This window comes from Lycium barbarum, chromosome 10, assembly GCF_019175385.1.
Source record: "Lycium barbarum isolate Lr01 chromosome 10, ASM1917538v2, whole genome shotgun sequence".
NCBI classification, from domain to species: Eukaryota; Viridiplantae; Streptophyta; class Magnoliopsida; order Solanales; family Solanaceae; genus Lycium; species Lycium barbarum.
In genome coordinates this window covers 37929305-37951052 of record NC_083346.1, presented here as the reverse complement: position 1 = coordinate 37951052, position 21748 = coordinate 37929305, and the positions used below count along the sequence as shown (strand labels likewise).

Sequence of the window (21748 nt, the reverse complement as noted above, 5' to 3'; positions counted from 1 at the left end):
TGCAAATTACATCATCAACTGGCATTTTATATCTCTAGGCTCTCCAAAGTGTGAATGAAAACTTAAATGGAAGATGCTTCCTCCACATCTGATTATAGATATCCATTTTCACTTCTCTATGCCTCACATACTCCCAAGCACTTTTGACTGGGAATCTTCCATTTTTTTCCAGTAACCACCATCTTTTGTCTAGTTCATCTGTTACTTGAGGAGGGGGAATAGTCTCTAGCACTTGCTTCACATACTCTTTAGGTATATATTGAATTAAAACCTGTGCATTCCATCCTTCTGTACTAGCAAAATTCTGAACTTCTATGTCCTCCTCCAAACTACCCTCAGGTAGGACATGATATAATGCACCAATATTTGTCCAGCTATCAAACCAGAAGCTAGAATCCCCTTTATTCACTTGCCACCATATCTGATGCTCCACCAGTTCCCTTACTATTACCAACTTTCTCCAGATAGGGGATGCCCCTTTAGCTTGTGCAATCACAGGATGAAGCTTTTTGCAGTATTTGTTTATCATGAAAGAACTCCACAATAAAGGCTTTGTTCTGAGATTCCACCATAGTGTACAAAAGAGGGCATTTGACACTTCAAATAATGATCTGAACCCCGGTCCACCTTTATATTTAGGCAATGACAGTGTTTCCCATTTGACCCAATGTACACTTTTCTTGTCACCAGTGTTTGACTAGAAAAACCTTGAGAAAATACAATGCATTTGTCTGATCACACCCTTTGGAGGGTTCAGTCCTGATAATAGGTATACAGGCATGCTTTGTAATACATGAGATATTAGTGTTGCTCTTCCACCATATGACAATAGTCTCCCTTGCCATGCATTCACCCTTTTGGCAATCTTTTTCACAACTTTGCCATAATATGAAATTTTGTTCCTACTGTAGAAAATTGGGTAGCCAAGATATGTGAATGGAAAGAGGCCTTGCGTAATTCCTGTGATTTGTTTCAACGTTGAAACCAAACCACTCTGCACCTTTTCATGAACATAGAAGGCACTCTTATTCAAATTTACCAACTGACCTGATACCTTCTCATATCTATTTAACACTCTCATCATCAGTTTTACTGAATATTGGTCAGCAGAGACAAAGAGAATTGTGTCATCAGCATATGATAAATGATTAATTCTTGGACTCCATTTTGGCATACCATACTCCACAAACCTTGGTTTTTTATACAATGCATTTAGTCCCCTTGATAATGCCTCAGCATCTAAGATGAAAAGGGTGGGGGATAGAGGATCACCTTGTTTAACTCCCCTTGATGACTTGAAAAAACCATGTTCTTGCCCATTCAAGAGAACTGAATACCAGTTGTTTGATAGTATCCTGAACACCATGTCACTTAGCATCTCACTAAAACCAAATTTCCTCAGCACTTTGGAGAGGAAGAGCCAAGAGACTCTATCATATGCCTTGGTCATATCCAAATTAACAACCACATTTGTTGTTTTAGTTCTCTTGCTTATATCTCTGACAATCTCCTGTGTGAGTAGTGCATTCTCCGTGATACTCCTTCCCTTCACAAAAGCTGATTGATTCTTAGAAATCAAACATTGTAGCAGTTTTACTAATCTTTCATGCAGTACCCTTGAGATGATTTTGTTTGTAAAATTGTTGAGACTGATTGGTCTCAGATCTGAGAAACTTTGCACCTGCTCTTTCTTAGGGATAAGAATCAGATTTGTATAAGTGATGAATCTTGGTAATTCTTGCCCCACAAAGAATGCCTTCACCATATCCACTCCCAACATGATTGAAAGAACAATCCTGTGAATCCATCAGGACCACAGGCACTTTCTCCATTCAAGGCAAAAACAGCTTCTTTGACTTCTTCTTCATTTGGTAGCATCTCCATGGTATGATTCTAAACTTCTGTGACTAGGCTAGGGATATTCTTTAGTAAACCAAACTTAGAAGGAATTCTATCTTCTTCAAACTGCTTCTGATAACATCTGACTGCTTCTTGTGAGATCTCCTCTTGATTGGTTAGCCAATTTCCATTAGCATCTTGGATATTATCCACTCTGAGCTTCTTTCTCCTCCCTTTTACATAGGTATGGAAGAACTTCGAGTTTCTATCTCCATCTTGAAACCATGTTAGTCCTGACTTTTGTTTCCAAAACAGTTCTTCCAACTGTAAGAATCTACTAAGGTCTGCCTGTACCCCATGTAGTCTCTCTCTATTCTGTACTATTGGAGATGATTCAAACTGCTCCTCGTGGACTTTTATTACCTCTTCCAGTGATGCAATTTGCTGAAAAATATTGCCATCTGTGTTCTTACTCCAAATTCTCAATGCATTCTTCACCTTTTTGAGCTTGTGATGAAACTCGGTAAATGGATTTCCTCCAAAATCTATACACAGTGTTGCTTGATAACCTCCTGGAAACTCTCAATTTGGACCCAAAAATTCAAGAACCTAAAAGGCTTTATGATCACCTGAGTAGTTGTGGAGAACTCAAGCTCCAAAGGAGAATGATCAGATCCCTTTTTTATCAGATGAGTTACCTTCATGGTGGGCATTACATCTAGCAATTTATCATTACAAACCATCTTGTCCAATCTTTTAAAAATGCATGCTTCTTCAGCTCTTCCATTCCACCGTGTATATGTGCTACCTACATATCCAAGATCCTGTAGACCACAACTGCTGAGACAATGATTGAAATCTGCTACCTTATTATACAAGACTGGTAAACCTCCTAATTTTTCCTCTTTTGTAGATATGACATTGAAGTCACCTCCCACCAGCTAAGGTAAATCAAAAAGATTAGAAACCTGGCTAATGGAATCCCAAAGCATTCTTCTTTCTCCAACATCACAAGAGGCATACACTACTGTTAATACTATATTACAGTTTAAAATTTGGTGAAACAGCTTCAAAGTAATCAGTTGTTCATTGTCTATCTCCACCGAACCCTGTACATCCTCTGAGAGGAATAACCAGATTTTGCCTGAGATATTGACAAAAGTTGTTTCCATACCTAACTTCCTTCTAAATATTTCTACTTGTTCAGCATCTTCAAATGGTTCCATCAGACCAATAATACTGTATCTGTTTCTTCTATTCAGATTAGTTAATCTCTCAAAGGATTGCTGAGTATTAACTGATCTGATGTTCCACAATAAGAGCTTATTCATCATGATTAAGATTATTTGGAGGCTACCTGCCTCTTTGATAATAGTTTGACAGGGGGAACAACTTCCTTCTTTCCTCCTTTTACTTTTGAGTTTCTCATTTGCCTTGTCTGTCTAGGAGAGGGATCTGCTGCTCTTGACACCTAATCAATTTGAAAATTGAGCAAATCTTCCTTAAGCTCCTGATCTTTTATTTCCTGAGGGGGATTACTTTTTGGAGTCTTTGGGACTGATCCACCAGGCTCCTTTGGATGACTACTAGGACTTATATCTAAGGATTTCTTCTCAGTTCCCTCTTCTTCTGTCTTGTCCTCTTTCCACTTATCATGTTCACCCTTTTCCACCACTGCTTCCTGGCTTATGCTAATACTTTGCCCATTTTCCTCTTGCCCCTCTACTGATTCTGCAGGCTTTCCATCTGTCTCTACTACTTCTGTATTAATCGTGACTGTAGTATTATTGATGACCTGATCTCTTAGTTGCTCAGTATTGTCTCCTCCCTCATTGATCTTTGAGCCATTACTTCCATCTTCATCAACTATTAGAACCTCCTTCTGATTTTGCTACATACTTTCTGACAGTTCCACTTGATCTTCAGCAAGAACACTAGTTTTTGCTTGCTTACCAAAAGATTTTTCTACCCAAGGTTTTGTTGATTATTTTTCTGCTTCAGAATTTTCTCTGTCTTGTTTCTCCATTTTCTCCAAGTTGATTTCCTTCTCATTTTGTTCATCAAGGACTGTAAAAGAATTATTAATTTGCACATCCTTACCAGCATCATCAGCCTGAGAATTATTGATTCTTTTATCCTTTACTATCCCCCAACCATTAATCACTCCTTCATGCTCCACCTTCTTGTTCATATTCTCCTGTTTCCTCTTCTGTGCCCTTTCATTCTTCCTCTTGCCATGATTCCAGGTACCTTTTGCTAGTACTTCATTATTCATTGCTTTCTTCCCTTTATCTAACACAAAATTTGTGCATGTAGAATCCTTTGCAACCTGCCCATTTTGTTTCATATTTGCATCAGTAAAACTTGTCTCTGCATGTTCTTCATCCTTACTCTCCTTTGTTGGTTTTAAATCTGGATGAAGTACAAAGAATTCCTTCTCATTGTGACCTTGTAGTCTGCATGATTTACAATACTTTGGCATGTAATCATATTTAATATCAATCCAGTTTGCAATGATCTCTCCAGTGCCCGACCTTTTCATACCAACATTAATTCTTTTAGGGAAGTCTTTTAACAAATCAACCTCTACCTTCACCTTTGCACAACTAGGTATAGACTTGTTCTTTGTTTCCATATCAACATGTAAAGGTTTCCCTACTATTTTAGCCATTGTAAAAAGAGACTCCTTCACAAAAAAGTTACGAGCTAATGAAGGAAAAGATATCCAGGCAAGGGCAGTCGAGGGTTCATATTCCGGATGGAACCAAGGTTCCCATTTTTGCACTCTCATCTGGTAGAAACCATCCTTAGCCTTCAAGTAGTACACAGGTTTGGACATCACATGAATATAGTCTTCCATGGATGATAATCTGAGGAGAAGATGTCGTTCACACAAATATCCAATGGGGCACTCAGATTTTATCTCGCATTGAAGAGGGATTATTTTGCGTAGTTCTCCAAGTTCAGGACATCCATATGAGAACTTACCTATCACTGTGTATTGAAGCTTCTCTTGTATTATCATTGCATTCACTTCCGCTTCATCCCACAACACCATGGGCTCGCTGTTGACACCCAATTTTGTCCCGCCTCTCTTCCAAAATATCTATTTACACTTCTAATATTTTTGGCAACTTAAAAAATAAATATTTATACTTTACTACAATTATTAACTTTTATAAATACCGGCGTTTCATTATCCTGTTGTAGTCACTACCGTCATTATCTTTTATTTATTACCGTTATTACTACCACTATTATCATTATTGTTATTATTATTATTATTATTATTATTATTATTATTATTATTATTATTATTAGTATTAGTATTAGTATTATTATTATTATCATTATTATTATTTTGTTACCAGTATTATTATAATTCGCATTTTTGTCATTTCAGCATTTTTACCAGCTTATGCACACGCATCGCATTTATTTTGCGCAATTTAATAATAGTGTTTATTTACTAGAACCTTAAAAAATATTATTGCACGGCTATTATGACGTTATATGATTTTTATCTGAGCACTAATAATTACATATTTTTATACTAGATAATATTTAGCGCGCGTTAATATATAGTCATTTAAAACAGATCTTTTGTGCAAATTTAAAAGCCCAAAATAGCACAAAAAGAAAATATAATTTTGGGTCCATCCGTCCCAATCAGCCCATAAATATTTTCGGACCAGCCTATTATCACTAAAATAATACCCAGCCCACACCCGGTTGAAGATCAGCCCATTAGCTCTTAAGCTGACCCGGCCCAGTCCATCTTTTCTTGGATCCAGCCCTAATACCTAATTCCTCTCTTCATCTTCAGCCGCGACACCCCATCGCTCTTCTCCCTCTCTCTCTTCCCCGCTCCTCTCTCTCCTCACCCCTCTCTCTTCGTCGACGGAAATAGCAAGTCCGCAGAGATCTTTCACCCCTATCAGACCATGCATGGTCATTTGGGGGAAGGATATTAATGGTTCATCCTTCCCCGATCCAGATTCAACTATTAAAGGTTTTGTCTTCTTCGTTCCTTCTCGTCTTCGATCTGAAAACTTTAATGGGCTTCGTCCCTTTGTGAGGGTAAATTTGATGTCTTCATCGGCCTTTTTGTTTTTACTTTCGAGTACAAATCTTTTATGGTTTTTGTCTAGTTCCCTTTTTCTTTCTGATCTTGAGTAGGTCAAAGTACCTATAAATTTGAACGGATCTCAATTCAAAATCCCGCCCATTTTTGAAACCCTAGCAAAACCCTAGAAATTCCCTATAAATAATCCTTTTCGGGAGTGAGTTCAGGGGTTCAGAGCCGCACAAAGTTCCTAAAAAAAAAAGAAGTTTTCAGCCGCCCAAATTTCTCTAAGAAAATATCGATCTTTAGCATTCGCAATTTTTCTGGATATAAAAAAATATACTGAATCATTTCTGTTTGCTTTTACCCCTTGGGTATTGATTCAGATCTATACAAATTTGGAGTATGGTGCTCTAGCGGATATCGAGACCTTCGCCTCACTTCGCTGCACCCGAAGAAGGTGCGTTAATTCCCTTCTGTTTATTTTTCATCTTTCGCATTTTAGCTTCTTAATTGTTATGTGTTAACGTTAGTTTATGGTCCGCATGATTTAGCATATTATTATGTTAGTTCAGTTTGGAATTTGTGAAGCATGTTGTATGCTGTGGTGACTGGATGAAATGCCTATGCCTTGATTTTGCTTAGTGGTTAGACCTATTTTAGTATGATAGGTCAGTTTTAGCATTGTATGTCTTATGTGTCATAGTCTATTAGGTCGAATATGACCGGGTGCATTAGGTTTGCAGTCGAGTAATTTGAGAATAGCATGAAGATTATTGATTGTTTGGCAGCAAGATATGATGTTTTTTATGTCTTATGTTTAAGTTAAGAACTTGTTTAAGAGGTTTGCATGGTCGTCTATGGCTTACATAATTTCTTGTATATGCTAAGAGGTTAATAATATAGAGATTAATGGATTGAAGAAACCAAGTAGGCTTTGCCAATGATGTTTGTTGTGTTTAACTTTGCGAACATGTAAAGGGCTTAAATCAGTACAAAGAGGATAGATTACAATTTCTGGGCTTGCATAAAAATGGATTATTGACCCTCCCTTGACTGGAACATGGACTAGTGTTGAATTTCTTGTTGAAATCTTAAGTCATAAAACTGACTTTGTTTAGGTAATGTGATCCTGAGTCTTTTACAACTATCTGTAACTTTGAAAGAAATGGTTTTCCTGCTCTACTTGCCTGGAACTGCCTCGACATACCCTGTTTTACCTGTTTTAATCACTACTGTCCCACTAAGCGTTATCGGAGATCCTATGCCCTCTGCAAACTTAATTTAAATGTTTGAAACTGCCTATGGTCTATCTTTGACTGCCTATGTGACAATATGCTTAGTCGCATGCTCTTATGTTTCCCTTTTACTGAATCTGAGTCTATTCTTCATTCTTGCATATAGTCGTTACCCTTAAAAGCATCACATGAACCTGCCTAATGCTTATTTTCTCCAGATGTCCTGTCCAAACTTGAAATTTTGGTATTTGTTAATCCATTGTTGGAAAACACCCCTCTTGCTTCTGTCGAGAAATGCTATTTCCTATTTTATTTGGTTTCTAGTAGAATAAAAAAGTAGAACTGGTGGATGTATCTTCCCCAGTCAAAGGTCGTTGTTACTGTTGATAAGACATGCATGAAACTAGAAATTATGAATGTATAATAGTTGAAGATCACTGCTAGTAGTGTAAAACTAATCAAATATCGTAATCGTTTTTTTTATTTGTCGCATCTTCTAATTTATTTATTTTAATGAGTTAGGAAGGTTAGTTTCAGTCTTGGTATTATTTAAGTTTGACAACTGTTTCCTTCTCCAGTCCAGTTTCATTTCAATTTGGTTATGTTCATTTCCGAATTCATGTGTAGTAGGTATTCCAATAGGTGAAGCATATATACGAGTGTATATACTATGTATACTTAAATATACATAGTATATACATAATCTACTGATCTGCTTTGAATTTATGTGTTACATGTTTAACTTTATTCATTGATTAGATACTAATCCTTATCTTTCTTTTTATGCATGACTACCGCATACGAGTCCGAGAGACTCGTTCTTCTCCCGCATTCGGAGTTGGGCTAAAAGCCCAACATAATCTCGCTCAAGTCGTCTCTGTCCAGTCCAGTCCGCAGTACCTAAAAAAAAGAAGAAAAAAAAAGAAAATTTTTTTAGGCCGAAGCCCAACAACAGCAGCCGATCCGCAGCAGTTCTAGAAAATGGGCTGAACCCATTTGATTATGCTTCTACTTTTATTTTTGCGTTGTTAATTTATATTATACGACTAACCCTTTGTTTTATTTTTGTTTTGATAATCTAGATGAACCTTAGTGAAATTAAAGGGTTTAGTTTTAGTAATGGGTAGTTAATTTGAGGAAAACCAACAATTAATTCCATAAGTTTCGTTTTCTTCTTTTTATATTAAAGTTATTTATAATATCTTAGTATTTACTTTCCGAATAATTGATTTTCAAAATAGCATGATTACATATTTTGAATTAAAAGAATTGTGTTTTATTTTACTATCCTAAAATTTCAAACGTCCCTAATATATAAGTATTAATCCAAGTTATATTTATAAATATTTTAGATTGATCCGATTATACATATTTTAGCTGAATATGGCTAAATAAAAGTTAGTAAAAAGAGAAAGAGAACTCATCACCTTTTACATTCTACTTATAAAATAAGTCTAGATTTTCTACACTCATATAATGTAATTTTATCCCAAGTTTGAATTGGCTAGACCTTCTCTTAAAAGCTTCTATTTATATGCAAATCATTATATTTTGCAAGTCTCAAAATAAAATTATCATTTAAAGCTTAGCGATATTTATAGTTTATTTTAAATAGCGTTTGAAGTCTCTTTTTGTGCGAATTATCCTACGAGTCTTGTTTTAAATAGCATTTTTATTTAAAGCCTTAGCATATTTTTTTAAAAATCTTATTTTAAACAGTGTTATTATATTTTCCTTTAAAACCTTAGTGATATTATAAGCCATTTTCTTAAACTTTAAGTATCTTATTTAACCTTAATTAATTAACCTAAGTTTGGTCGGATAACCGTAGTTACGGATCCTAGAGGATGCCTAACCCCTTCCCTTTAGGATAACTAGAACCCTTACCTAGAATTAAGATTTAAGCAGACCATTAACGGGGTTTAATTAGCTTACTTTAGTTAATAATTAGGTTCCCTAATTCACCTTTAAAATTAATTAGGTGGCGACTCCTTAAAATAAATAAAATAGGAATCACCAATATGTTGTACTCCTATTTTAACCCGTTTAAATGGGGTATAACACTCGCCATGCACATACGTTAGAGGTTTCTCTTAAATAGGGTTTGGGTTAGGTTTTATAGTGGCTGTTTCAATCAAAGGGTTTAATATCTGGGCATATAGATGTTTCGGTGGTGGTTCTGCTGGAAGCCGATGCTGGTCACCCCAGGTAGGGGTGGCCATGCACCGGCGGTGGCCGTAGCCATGCTGACGACAAATAATAGGGTTTAGGGATTGTTTTTTAGGGTTTACGTTGAGAGCCTCTACACTTTTCCCTCAAAAACACTAAAATCAAACCACAACAACAATTCTTTTTGGGATTTTTCGAATTTTTCAGATTTTTTATTTTTCAAAATAAGATGAACCTAGGATTAAGAATTGTAGGAACAATCCTTAAGCCTAAGCTCTGATATCAAATGATACGATTCCTACAACCGAAACTCTAGGAAGCTAACCTAAACTTGGAATTTGAAAGATAAAGATGAAACCAAAGATGAGAAGTAAATAATTTTTAGATGAGAAGAGAAGGATAGAAGCAAGAGCCACTTCATAATGAATTCTATGGGCAAACTTGAGTATATTAAACCCAAACCCTCCCAATTGGAAATCAATCAAGGAACCTATACTATTTGAAATCCAATCAAGAGTCACAAACTTGAAATCCACAAATAAGCAACTCTCATATGAATATCAATGGAAATTGCTTCATAGCCAACAAAGGAATCCACCTATGATGAACTATAACTATCACTAACTCTATAGCTACCTAACTAAACAAACTCTCACTCTAAAGAGTATTCTCAATTCATAATTCATCCAATCTAATCTTAATGAAATGGCTAAGTATAGTATTTATACTACTAGGCTAAAGAAGACTAAACTAGCTTATTACAAAAATACCCTTAATGAAGTAAGGGCCTTGTTTGGTCTTCTTGGATGATGGCTTGTTTTTTGAAAATCAGTCCGTTTGCGTAAATAGCCACCTTCCGGCCTTTAACCACCCAATCTTGCAATTGTGGTTGCTCTAAGAGGCAAGCTTCGGGCCTTGGCTCGTGAATTCTTCCTCCATGCTATCTTCCATAGCTTGAAATCCTTCCCTCCGCTTCTAGTATAAGTCCTTGGAGAAGCTTCAGTACTTGAGTCATTCCAAATCATATCATTTTAGTAGTCTAACATGCTTGAGATGAGGCAACCAGTTAGTTGCTAGAAAAGCGATAGCAAAATTAGTCTATTTTCATCCTACATCTTCTCACAATTCTAGATCAATGATGCAATTATTTTACAAAATTGGCTATCTTATTGGTGGTAAGATATGTTTAAACTCACAAGATTTCAAAAATATTCCTTCTTTATTAAACTCTAGCCCTGTCAATTGTATTTTCAGTTTATTCTATTTCTAAACAAGTGAGGATCATATATTACACTGCCAGTAATTTTCTTGAATCTTCAGCTTATAACTATATGGTTGATATGCATTCATTTTCACTGCATTAAGCAAGGACATTTTAATCCATCCCTTTTGTTATGGCTGGTACATCTGAGTATTTTGGCTTAATTTTGACACAATTGCTCTCAATTTTATTTTATTTGCAAGTGTGACCTGATAACATCATTTATTAATATGCTGCCATTTGGTTGTCTTGGTAGGAGAGAGTTGTGCTAGTGCTTATTGCCTTCTTTATTTTTCAACTGTGAACATCTTTAAAATATAATCAACATCATCCTAAAATTTTGAATGAAAACATGTTTAAATTGTGAAGACCAAATAGTTTGGATAGTAATTTGTTACTCTTTTATTTTGTTTGATATATAAAATAGGACAACCGATGTGTTGTTCAATAGGGTCGGAAGATTTATTGGCAGCAACCATAATGATTGGAGAGTAAAACTTATGTTGCAAAAATGTGCTAAACTAATTTTGGGACAGAATTATCTGCACCATTGATAGTGTTTAATAGAAGAAGAAGAAAAGTAACGATTGAAGAAAAGGAGAGAGATGTTATTGAGTTAATGAATAGAAGTTTAAATACAAAGAAATCCTAACAAATTTGCAGTAACGGACTGAACCAGAACTTCCTAATAAATAGGAACTAATCTATCAACAGCTACATGCCTAAAGAATAGGAAATTAACAACTAAAACTTATCCAGAAAATATATAATATCTTCTGCAAATAAAAAATACATCAGCAGCTATGTCATCATGCCAACTCAGCATCAATTAACAGCTCATGAGGCAGATTTCAACACTACTCCTTGCATCAAGAGCTGCAAATCCCAAGTTTTATTCTCAAGAACTCAAACTTGCTCACTGGAAGAGCTTTTGTAAAAATATCAGCCAGCTGCTCTTCCGTTTTGCAATATACCAGATTCACTAGACAATTCTTTTGCACTTCTCTACGAAAATATAGCTTCACATTGAAATGTTTGGTCTTTCCATGAAACACTGGATTGTGAGAAATAGCAATAGCATCTTGGTTTTCCACAAATACCTCAGCGCTTTCCTTAATACCCAGACCAAGATCACACAAGATTTTCTTTATCCATAAAGCTTGATTGACAGCAGCTGTAGCAGCAATAAATTCTGCCTCGGCAGTTGATTGAGGAACACTTTCTTGCTTTTTCGAACACCAAGAAAAGCATCCTGAGCCAAAACTAAAACAGTACCCTGAGATACTTCTCATATCTTCAACAGAACCAGCCCAATCACTGTCAGAAAATCCTTGAAGTTTGACATCTGGCACTTGCTAAATCTGACTCCATAATCCTTTGTTCCTTTGACATATCTTAGCACTCTTTTGGCAGCTTTCATATGCAATTCACTAGGAGAATTCAGAAATCTAGATAGAACACTTACGGCATACAATATATCCGGCCTTATTGTTGTAAGATACATCAAACATCCTATCAAGCTTCTGTAGCTTCCTTCTTGTACTCGTTCAGCACCATCATCCTTCATTAGCTTCTCCTTTTGATTCATAGGTGTGATCATACTTTTGCAGTCGTCCATTCTAAATTTCTTTAAAATTTCTTTTGCATACTTTTTCTGACAAATAAATATCTGATCTTGGATTTGTTTAATCTCCATTCCAAGAAAGAAATCCATCTCTCCAAGATTCGTCATTTCAAAGACTTTCATCATCTCTCTTTTAAACTCTTCTATGAGCACAACATTGCTTCCTGTTAGTAAAAGATCATCAAAATACAGAGAAATTATAACAATGTCAGAGTTAATATGCTTATGTAAAGAGTTGATTCACTCAGGCTTTTTTGAAAGCCTAAATCAGAAAGATGTTCATCGATTCTACTGTATCAAGCCCTTGGAGCTTGCTTCAATCCGTAGAGAGATTTTTTCAGCAATTATACTTTGTATTCCTGTCCTTTCACAACAAAACCTTCAGGTTGTTCAACATAGATTTCTTCCTGCAAGAAGCCATTCAAAAAGGCTGGTTTAACATCCAGTTGGTAGATTTTCCATCCCTTTTGTGCTGCAATTGCCAAAAGAAGCCTAATTGTGTCAAGTCTAATGACTGGTGCAAATGTTTCAGAAAAATCTACACAAAAAATCTGAGCATAGCACTTCACCACAAGCCTAGCTTTGTGTTTGTTCACTGAACCATCTGCATTTAGCTTAGTTCTGTAAACCCATTTAATTCCAATTATCTTTCTTTCTTGAGGTCTTTCAACCAGCTCCCACGTATCATTTTTCTCGATCATGGACAGCTCCTCTTGCATTGTAACTATCCATTTCTTGTCTCTTTCAGCTTCTGCATATTCAGCAGGTTCAAATACTACTACGTTGCATCTTTGATAGATATCTGAAAGTGATCTGGTTCCTCTAACTGGAAGATGATAAACTCGTTCCTCAAAATTTTGCAACTCATTAACTTCCATTTCTTGTTTATCTTCGTACCAATTCCATTGCTTTTGTTCAACAAATTCCACATCTCTGCTTATCAAAATATTTTCAGTTTGTGGTTGGAAAATTCTGTAAGCTTTTGACTGCAAACTATAGCCAATGAAAATTCCAGGTTCCGCCTTCTTGTCCAGTTTATCCCTTTTCACCTGAGGTATGTAAGAAAAACATAAGCAACCAAAAAATTTGAGGTTCTTTAGTGAAGTTTATACCCATGCCAAGCTCCAAAAGGTGTTTGACCATTCACGGCCTTTATGGGCAGCCCATTCAACAAAAATACAACAGTATTGGCTACCTCCGCCCAGAACTTTTTGGGAAGCTCTTTCTCGCATACACCTCGACATCTCCATGATATTCCTATTCTTCCTTTCACTTACTCCATTTGGTTGTGGAGTATATGGAGTAGTAAGTTGATGCTCTATTCCAGCAACTTCACAAAAGTTTTTGAATTTATCTGAAGTGTATTCAGTCCCATTATCTGATCTGAGCACTTGTATTTTGCAGCCACTTTGGTTCTCTATGAAGGCTTGGAGTTTCCAAAAAACTTCAGCAACCTCTGATTTAAATCTTAAGAAATATATCCAACACATCCTTGTTAGATCATCAATAAAGATAATAAAATACATGCTTCCTTTCAATGATGGAGTTCTTTGGGGGCCTCCAAGATCTGTATGAACCAGCTGCAATTTGTGAGTTGCTCTCCAAGTTGATTTTGTGAATGGCAATCTTGTTTGCTTACAAAACTGACACGCCTCGCAACTTGGGAGTTCCTCTTCAAGTGGAGGTAAACCTTTTGCCAGCTCCTTTTTCTGCATATACAAGAGAGCCCTGTGGTGGAAGTGACCCAACCGTTTGTGCCACGTTTCTGCAACAGTGGACTAACATGGAAAAGCTACTTGCTCTTCCTCCATCGGATTCAAAGAAAAACTTTTTCCCTGCATTTTGATTCTGAATAATTCCTAACCAATTGGATCAATGATCATACATGCCTTATCCTCAAATACACTTTGAATCCATTTTCTAGCAGTTGTCTAACACTTAATAAATTCTAATCAATTTCAGGAACAAACAAAACTTCAGAAATAAGTTTTGTACCTGTATAACTCTTAATTGCTACAGTACCATTTCCTTTTGTTGGGATGCACTCTCCATTTCCAATCCTGACTCTTGATGTAGCCGATTTATCAAGCTCTCTAAAAATCTTTTCATCACTGGTCATGTGATTCGTACAAGCACTATCGATAAGCCAGCTGTCACTTGAACTTTTACTTACAAAACAAGTAGCCACAAACAAATGCTCTTCTTCTAGTTGGTCTGCAATTTGCGCTTCATTTGGTTGTTGTAATCCTTTCTCTTTGCAAATAATCTCAGCATGACCAAGTTTGTGACACTTTCTGCATTTCATATCCGGCTTTCTCCAGCATTTGAAGTGAGGATGATTCTTCCTTCCACAATGCTGACATGGAGGGAATTTGTCTCCTCTATTGCTTCCAGAGTTGTGGCTACTTCCGTTACTCGCAGAAACTTGATTATTTTCTGCATAATTCTTCTTCCCTTTTACTTTCTTGTATTTGCTTCCAGCATTGTTTTGGAACTTGGCCTGCAGTGCACCTTCTACAGACCCTTCCTGTCTGATTAACCTTCTTTGCTCTTGCGTTTGCAATGCGTTCACCAATTCTGCCAAAGTGATCTTTGACAGATCCTTAGTATTTTCTTAGGAAGCAATGGTTGGTTCAAACTTCTCAGGTATTGTAACAAGAACTTTCTCAACAATTCTGCTATCAGGAAGTTTATTACCCAACATTCTTACCTTGTTCACAATGCTAAGAAGCCTATCCGAGTATTCTTTGACAGTTTCATATTCCTTCATTCTTTGCATCTCAAAATCTTTGATGAGATTCATCACTTTCATACCTTTGATTCTCTCATCACCTTGGTATTATTCTTTGAGAAAATCCCAGATTACTTTTGCTGTTTCCAGTGTCATGACTCTGGAAAAGATCATAGGTGAAATTGCAGCATATAAGCAAGATTTCGCCTTGGATTTCCTTGTCTTCCTTTCCTTCTGAAGTTTCATCTGAGCCATTGTTGGATTGCCAGGTAGAGCATGAATTTCGTAATCCTCCTCTACTGCTTCCTAGAGATCACATGCCTCCATGTGAGTTTGCATCTTAATAGCCCATACCTGGTAATTCTCTCCATCAAATACTGGTGGAGAAATAGCAAAAGAACCAGAAGAATTTTCTGTTTCCATGTGTTCTGATGGATTTTCAGGGAAATAGGTAGGGGATTTTGTCTATCCTTCACTCAGACTACACTCACAAGTCCCTTAAGAAGAAGGGCTCTGATACCAATATGATAGTGTTTAATAGAAGAATAATAAAAGTAACAACGTTTAATAGAAGAATAATAAAAGTAACAATTGAAGAAAAGGAGAGAGATATTATTGAGTTGAATGAATAGTTGTTTAAATACAAAGAAATCCTAACAGATTTGCAGTAAAGGACTGAACCAGAACTTCCTAATAAATAGGAGCTAATCTATCAACAGCTACATGCCTAAAGAATACGAAATTAACAACTAAAACTTATTCAGAAAATATTTAATATCTTCTGCAAATAAAAAATACATCAGCAGTTATGTCATCATGCCAACTCAGCAGCAATTAACAGGTCATGAGGCAGATTTCAACAACCATAAAGATACTAGAGACTGAGTAGTATATCTCAAAAGAAAACGCAATAATGAGTCTTTGAGTACATGCTTTTCCTTTGGAATGAGTGTCTTTTGTCTAATTTATTGTAGAAAAAATAAAGATCAATTTTAGATGCAAAGTTAATACAAAATTTTGTATTTTCCGAAGATGATTTCCATTTGGAATGAGTGTACCAAAAAGGAGTTGCTTTTAATGGCAATCTGTTATCAGTAATTGTAATTAGACAGCATCCTAGTCAGCTGAATTAGTTAGTTGATGATGCAAGCCAAGCTCCATCAAGAACTTGCACCCAAAGCCGAGCTAGGGAGTTCATGGACTTTTCATCAAGTCATTGCTTTGGATGCTTGGAGGGTGCATGGGATCACAATTCACGGAGCATTATCATGAAGATGGGGTCTTTGAAAATCATGGGAGGTCAACATAGAACGACCCTCAAGATATGGAAGATAGCTTAGGAGGCTATTTGTGCAAAAATGTTATTTATGTCAAAAAAGGGGCTATTCCATAAATGCAAGTCTTTCATCTCTTGAGAAGACTACCAAACAATGTCCTTTCTTTCATCTCTTGAGAAGACTACCAAACAATGTCCTTACTTCGTTAAGGGTATTATTGTAATAGCCATAGTAGTCTTCTTTGTTTAGTTAGTATAAATACCTTAGGTTATATCATTAGTTAGTTTTTTCATGAATGATGAATATTGTTGTTGTCTCTAGAGAGAGAAACTTATAAGAGGCTTATGGAAAGCTCTTGTTGAATCTTGTTTTGTTGAGAGGATTGAATACTTGAGAATACAATTCCCTCGAGGTCATACTAAGAGAATTGGTGCTTGATTGTATGCTAGTTGGAGGTTTTAGCTATTATAGAGCTTTAGTTGTCTATTAGTGTCTTTCCTTGTGTCACTCTATTAATCCTTTACTTTCTAGTTGAATTTCTTGCTTTTTCATATCTTTTATTGTATCAGTTGATTAGTGAAATGGTTGAGTTGTTAGTCGAGTTAGTTAGAAGTAGTTAGCACCAAATGGACGGGAGAGTTAGTTAGGAAATAACTGACTACTCATTCATTGTGATTGAGATATATAAGTTTGTAATTCATTCATTGAAGATCATCAATATACATTTACATTTGTCTGAATACTATTCTTCTCTCTATATCCATCTTCTTCATCTCATCTACTAGGTTAAAACTCTCGAATTACTCTGTATATTTCCTGAATTAACCATTGAATTCTCGAGCTATTATTGGTTCCTACAATTCAGTAAACACAATCCGCAATGCCTTTTAAGGCAAGAGTTTTGCAGTTTGATTCTTGATATATAGAGTACTTGGTTGATTTACAATTTCTACCCTGTAGAGATTCAGCCTATGGAATGATGGAAGAAATGTAAAACCGCTTAAGAATCTACTGTTTGGACGACTCTAGGTTGAGATGTCTCTTATTTATTGCTTATATCTGGAAGATCTTACATCAGCAATGTCTTGTTCTATGTACCATGTCTTTAGTTTCGGTAATGCTGGCATTGGCTTAAGATTTGAATGAAAAAATCTCATATGAACTTTTGAAGATACTATCTTGACTATATTAGCTGTTCAAGCCGTTATTTTACCGACATCGACTTCTCTGATGAATATTTTGCTTGAAATTACACAACTTTTCAAGAGAGAAAACGAAGTTGAGTAGTATTCAACACTTGTTAAAAAGTCACATGGCATTTAAGCTCATCAAGATGTCACATAAGCTCATATCATTGACGTAAATCCTTATCACAAAATTAAGATATGCATCTTCAACAGTGTTTTAAAAGGCGTTTTCTGGGCTCCTGATCTAGGGGCGAGGTGTACCAAAAACACAACGAGGTGTACTGGCGAAGCGTAAGTACCTTGGGGTGTAAGCCCCAACCTTCCAAGTGTTTGCCTAAGCGTAAGCCCCAACATTCTGAGCGTTCATTTGGAGCGTAAGCCTCTAGAAATTTTCCAAATTTGAGTCAAAATTGCTTAATAAATCCTTTTTTAAAAGTTAAATATCCAAAAGCTAACTCATAGTAAATTCTCAAACTAAAAATCTCAAAAAGTCAAAAGTTTTTTCTAATTGTTTATACTAATTTCATAATCTTTTCTCTTTGTTGTTTACTGAGTAACACGTACACTCTTGACCTTTGTATGCAAAATACAAACTACAAAGCAAAGAGCATTGTCCTCCAATTCTTACTATGCTTCCATGCTTGTATTTTCCTTAGTTTGTTTTTTTTCAAGGCCTTTTTAGCATTCTTTAATTTTTCTTTCTCAAGATAGTTTTTAGTTTTAGAATTTCTTTTAGTATCTCTTGTTTAGATAATGTTTTAAAGACTCTATTTTGGCTATATGTATTATAATAACTATTAGTTTGTTATCTAGTTTTAGGTTTTTAAACAATAACTTTATATTATTGTCATTTTTATTTTTGAATTATTGTTTTTACAACTAAAATTATGTTTCATCATAGTCATTGGTGTAATGCATCTTTACGTCATTCACTTTTTCTAGAGTTTTTGTTTATAGTTCGTGCACATGTTAGCATGTTCATAATAGATATATAAATTCCTACTAATTTTTTTATTTTTTTAAATAGTTTTAATGTATTTTTTAATTTTAATTTTTATTTTATTAATTTATAAAATACTAAAAATTAATTATCCATGGGCTTACGCTCTGTGCATCGGGGTTTACGCCTCACCGAGACAAGTAAAATACCTCGTCTTACACAGTGGCGGAGCCACATAGAGCCGAGGGTGTTCATCCGAACCCCCCTCGGCGGGAAAAAAACTGTTTTCTTTTTTTTTTATGATGTAAGTGTTTTATAATCACAAAGGCATCAAGGGGATGCATAGTTACAAAAGAGGAGGAAATATCAGCTCATACAAAGATAACAAAAAACCTATCATAAGTCTAGAGAGCTGACAAATCCAAGAATCTATCATAAGACTAAGGAGCTAATAAAATCCAAAAAAGAGTCTAGGTTATATGCAGGGGTAAAATTAATCCAACTAAAAAGAGTAGTCAGGCATCTGGCCTTGAGATTTGAGCTGGCAGTTACAATACCATGAAAACACCTTTGGTTCCTTTCCAACCATAAGCACCACAAAATGCAAGCAGGGACCATAGACCAGATTCTTCCGATGGCCTTCCCAACTTTCCAAGAACTCCAACAGACAAAAACTTCCCTGACAGTGTGAGGTATAACCCATTGCAAACCAAACATAGTGAGGAACATATTCCACACATCTGTAGCAACTGGACAGTGTAAGAATAGGTGGTTAATGGTCTCAGAGGTGCAATGGCACATGTAACATCTATTAGCGAGATGAAATTTCCTTTTCATGAGGTTGTCCAGAGTTAAACAAGCCCTTTTTAGAGCGACCCAGCAGAAACAGGAGACTTTAGGCGGCAAATTGATTTTCCAAATCAGCTTCGAAGGCCATTGATCAATCAGGTCCTTGTTGGAGGTCAGAAGCAGGTAGCCTTCTTTTACAGAATCAGAACCGTCCTTGTTACTGCCCCCACTTAAGTCTGTCATTTTTCTGAGTGAAAACTGGACTGTTCTGTAGACACCCAATCAATGCTATCATGTCCTCTATTTCCCAGTCATTTAGGTGTCTCCTTAGGTGCAAATTCCATGAGTTGTCCTCCCAGTTCTGAGCAATTGTTGAATCTGGATTAGTTGTTATAGGGAACAGCCTGGGAAAAGCATCCTTAAGAGTAATAGAGCCAATTCATTTGTCTTTCCAAATCTCCATTGATCTGTGACTAGCTCCCAAGGGGAGTCCTAGATATGTGGTGGGGAAAGTGCCAGTGCTACAATACATGATGCTGGCCAGAAACTCTAAATCTGGAACTATATTAACAGGGTAAATAATGTTTTTACTCATGTTAATGTGGAGCCCTGATAAGGCTTCAAAGATCATAAGGGTGAGGTTGAGATACCTCACTTGAGACTCCTCAGCACCACAAAAAATAAGGGTGTCATCAGCAAAGAGAAGATGAGAAACAGGAACGGTAAGACCAGGCCTGTTACCCACTTCAAAACCACTAATCCACTGCAATTGCTTTGCCTTTTCCAGCATGTTACTGAGACCCTCCATGGCCAAAATGAAGAGAAAGGGAGATAGGGGGTCACCTTGTCTTATCCCTCTCTTAGGGGAAAAGAACCCTACAGGACTTCTGTTGACCAGAACAGAAAATTTAACTGTAGAAAAGTTGTATTTAATCCATTTGATCCATTTCTCACCAAACCCCATTTGCCTTAGAATAGAAGTGAGATACTGCCAGTTGAGTTTGTCAAAAGCCTTCTCTATATCCAACTTGAATAAGAGACCAGGGGCATCACTTTTTTGTCTCCAATCCAAGACTTCATTTGCTATAAGAGCTGCATCAGTGATCTGTCTGCCTCTTATAAAAGCATTCTGATAACCTGAGACCAATCTCCCAATCACTTTTTTCAATCTTTCAGTCAGCACCTTTGCCACCAACTTGTAGACACTACCAATAAGACTGATAGGCCTAAAGTCTTTAAGTTCTATAGCACCTTTCTTTTTAGGGATAAGGGAAATAAAAGAAGCATTGAAGGATTTTACCATGTGGCAATTGCTGTGAAAATGATGAAAAGTTCCCATAAGGTCTTGTTTAATAGTGTCCCAGCAGTTCTGATAGAAGGCCATTGTGAAGCCATCTGGTCCTGGGCTCGTGTCAGGGGCACAAGAGTTTAAAGCACTCAACACTTCCTCTTCTTCAAAATGTTGTTCAAGAGCATCCCTATCGTCTTGGTTCAGACAACCCAAGCCTTCAAAGGTTGCTGAAGGCCTCCAAGCTTCATCCTCAACATACAACTGCTGATAGAAGTCAAGAATAGCATCTTTTACTTGCACTTTGTCATCAATGATGTTGTCCCCCACCTTCAACCTATCAATACAGTTGTAACTTCTATGAGAGTTGGCAGCTCTTTGGAAGTATTTAGTATTTCTGTCCCCTTCTTTCAACCACAGGCATCTTGATTTCTGTCTCCAAGATGTTTCTTCAGCCTTAGCTAACTGTTGGATCTCCATTTTCAAATGCAATAATTTGTTCTTTTCAGCTTGAGTTTGTAACCTCCCTTCAGTTACCTGTTCAAGAAATAAAATTTCTTCCAAAGCTTTGTTAGTTCTGGTAGAAACTTTGCCAAAAACCTCCCTGTTCCATGTAACCAGATCCTTTTTCAAAGATTTCAACTTTTGAGAGAGGATGAAGTCCGGAGAACCATTAACCACGTAGCCTTGCCACCACTGCTTTACCAAGTCAGTAAAACCTTCCTGCTAGAGCCACATATTTTCAAATTTAAAATAAGAAGGTTCATTAGACCAGTCACCGCTCTCTAAAGAGATGGGTTTATGATCCGAGATAGCCTTGGGTAGAGCCAATTGTTTCACAGAGCCAAAAGCGTCATTCCACTCTGAAGAAATCAGGAATCTATCAATTCTAGAAGCTTGTAATGAATTTTCCCCCCTGGTCCAAGTATAGAATGCCCCTTGCAATGGTAAATCAACTAAGTCCATGTCTTGAATAAATTTAGAGAAGCATTTCATGGCTCTAGATCTTCTTATACAGTTGAATCTTTCACTTTCAAAACGACACACATTAAAATCTCCTCCGATGACCCAACTTTCATTCCAAAGGCCCCTTACACCGGCTAATTCGTTCCAGAAGGCATCCCTTTCCCAGTTAGTATGTGGCCCATAGACACCAGTAAAGTAGAATCTGAAATCAGTTTGAACACCTTCCATCATAGTTGACATAGTGTGTTGTCCCTGGTGTGCATCAATACAACTCCATTGTCTTTTATCCCATAATATAATTATACCCCCTCTATTGCCACTGGCTTTCAGTTCCACCCATTCAACCCATCTTGAACCCCATAACTTTCTAGCT

General features: G+C 36.4%; 1 protein-coding gene across 1 annotated transcript; it reads right to left on the bottom strand.

The window, feature by feature from the left end:
* Positions 1 to 1893: 1893 nt before the first annotated feature.
* Positions 1894 to 3173, bottom strand: LOC132612944 (uncharacterized). Its single transcript, XM_060327013.1, has 3 exons — positions 2808 to 3173; positions 2469 to 2663; positions 1894 to 2418 (listed from the first exon to the last, which is right to left on the bottom strand). Exons 1-3 carry the CDS (start codon positions 3171 to 3173, stop codon positions 1894 to 1896), a joined length of 1086 nt encoding a protein of 361 aa, XP_060182996.1.
* Between the last annotated feature and the right edge of the window lie 18575 nt (positions 3174 to 21748).

Bases quoted from the DNA above. Each gene is read 5' to 3' on its own strand.
- LOC132612944 (XM_060327013.1), bottom strand. From the start codon at position 3,173: ATGATGAATAAGCTCTTATTGTGGAACATCAGATCAGTTAATACTCAG. The intron at 2,664-2,807 runs GTTTCTAATCTT...TGTGGTCTACAG, and splicing joins TTTGGGATTCCATTAGCCAG to GATCTTGGATATGTAGGTAG. The intron at 2,419-2,468 runs GTGATCATAAAG...CCAAATTGAGAG, and splicing joins AGTTCTCCACAACTACTCAG to TTTCCAGGAGGTTATCAAGC.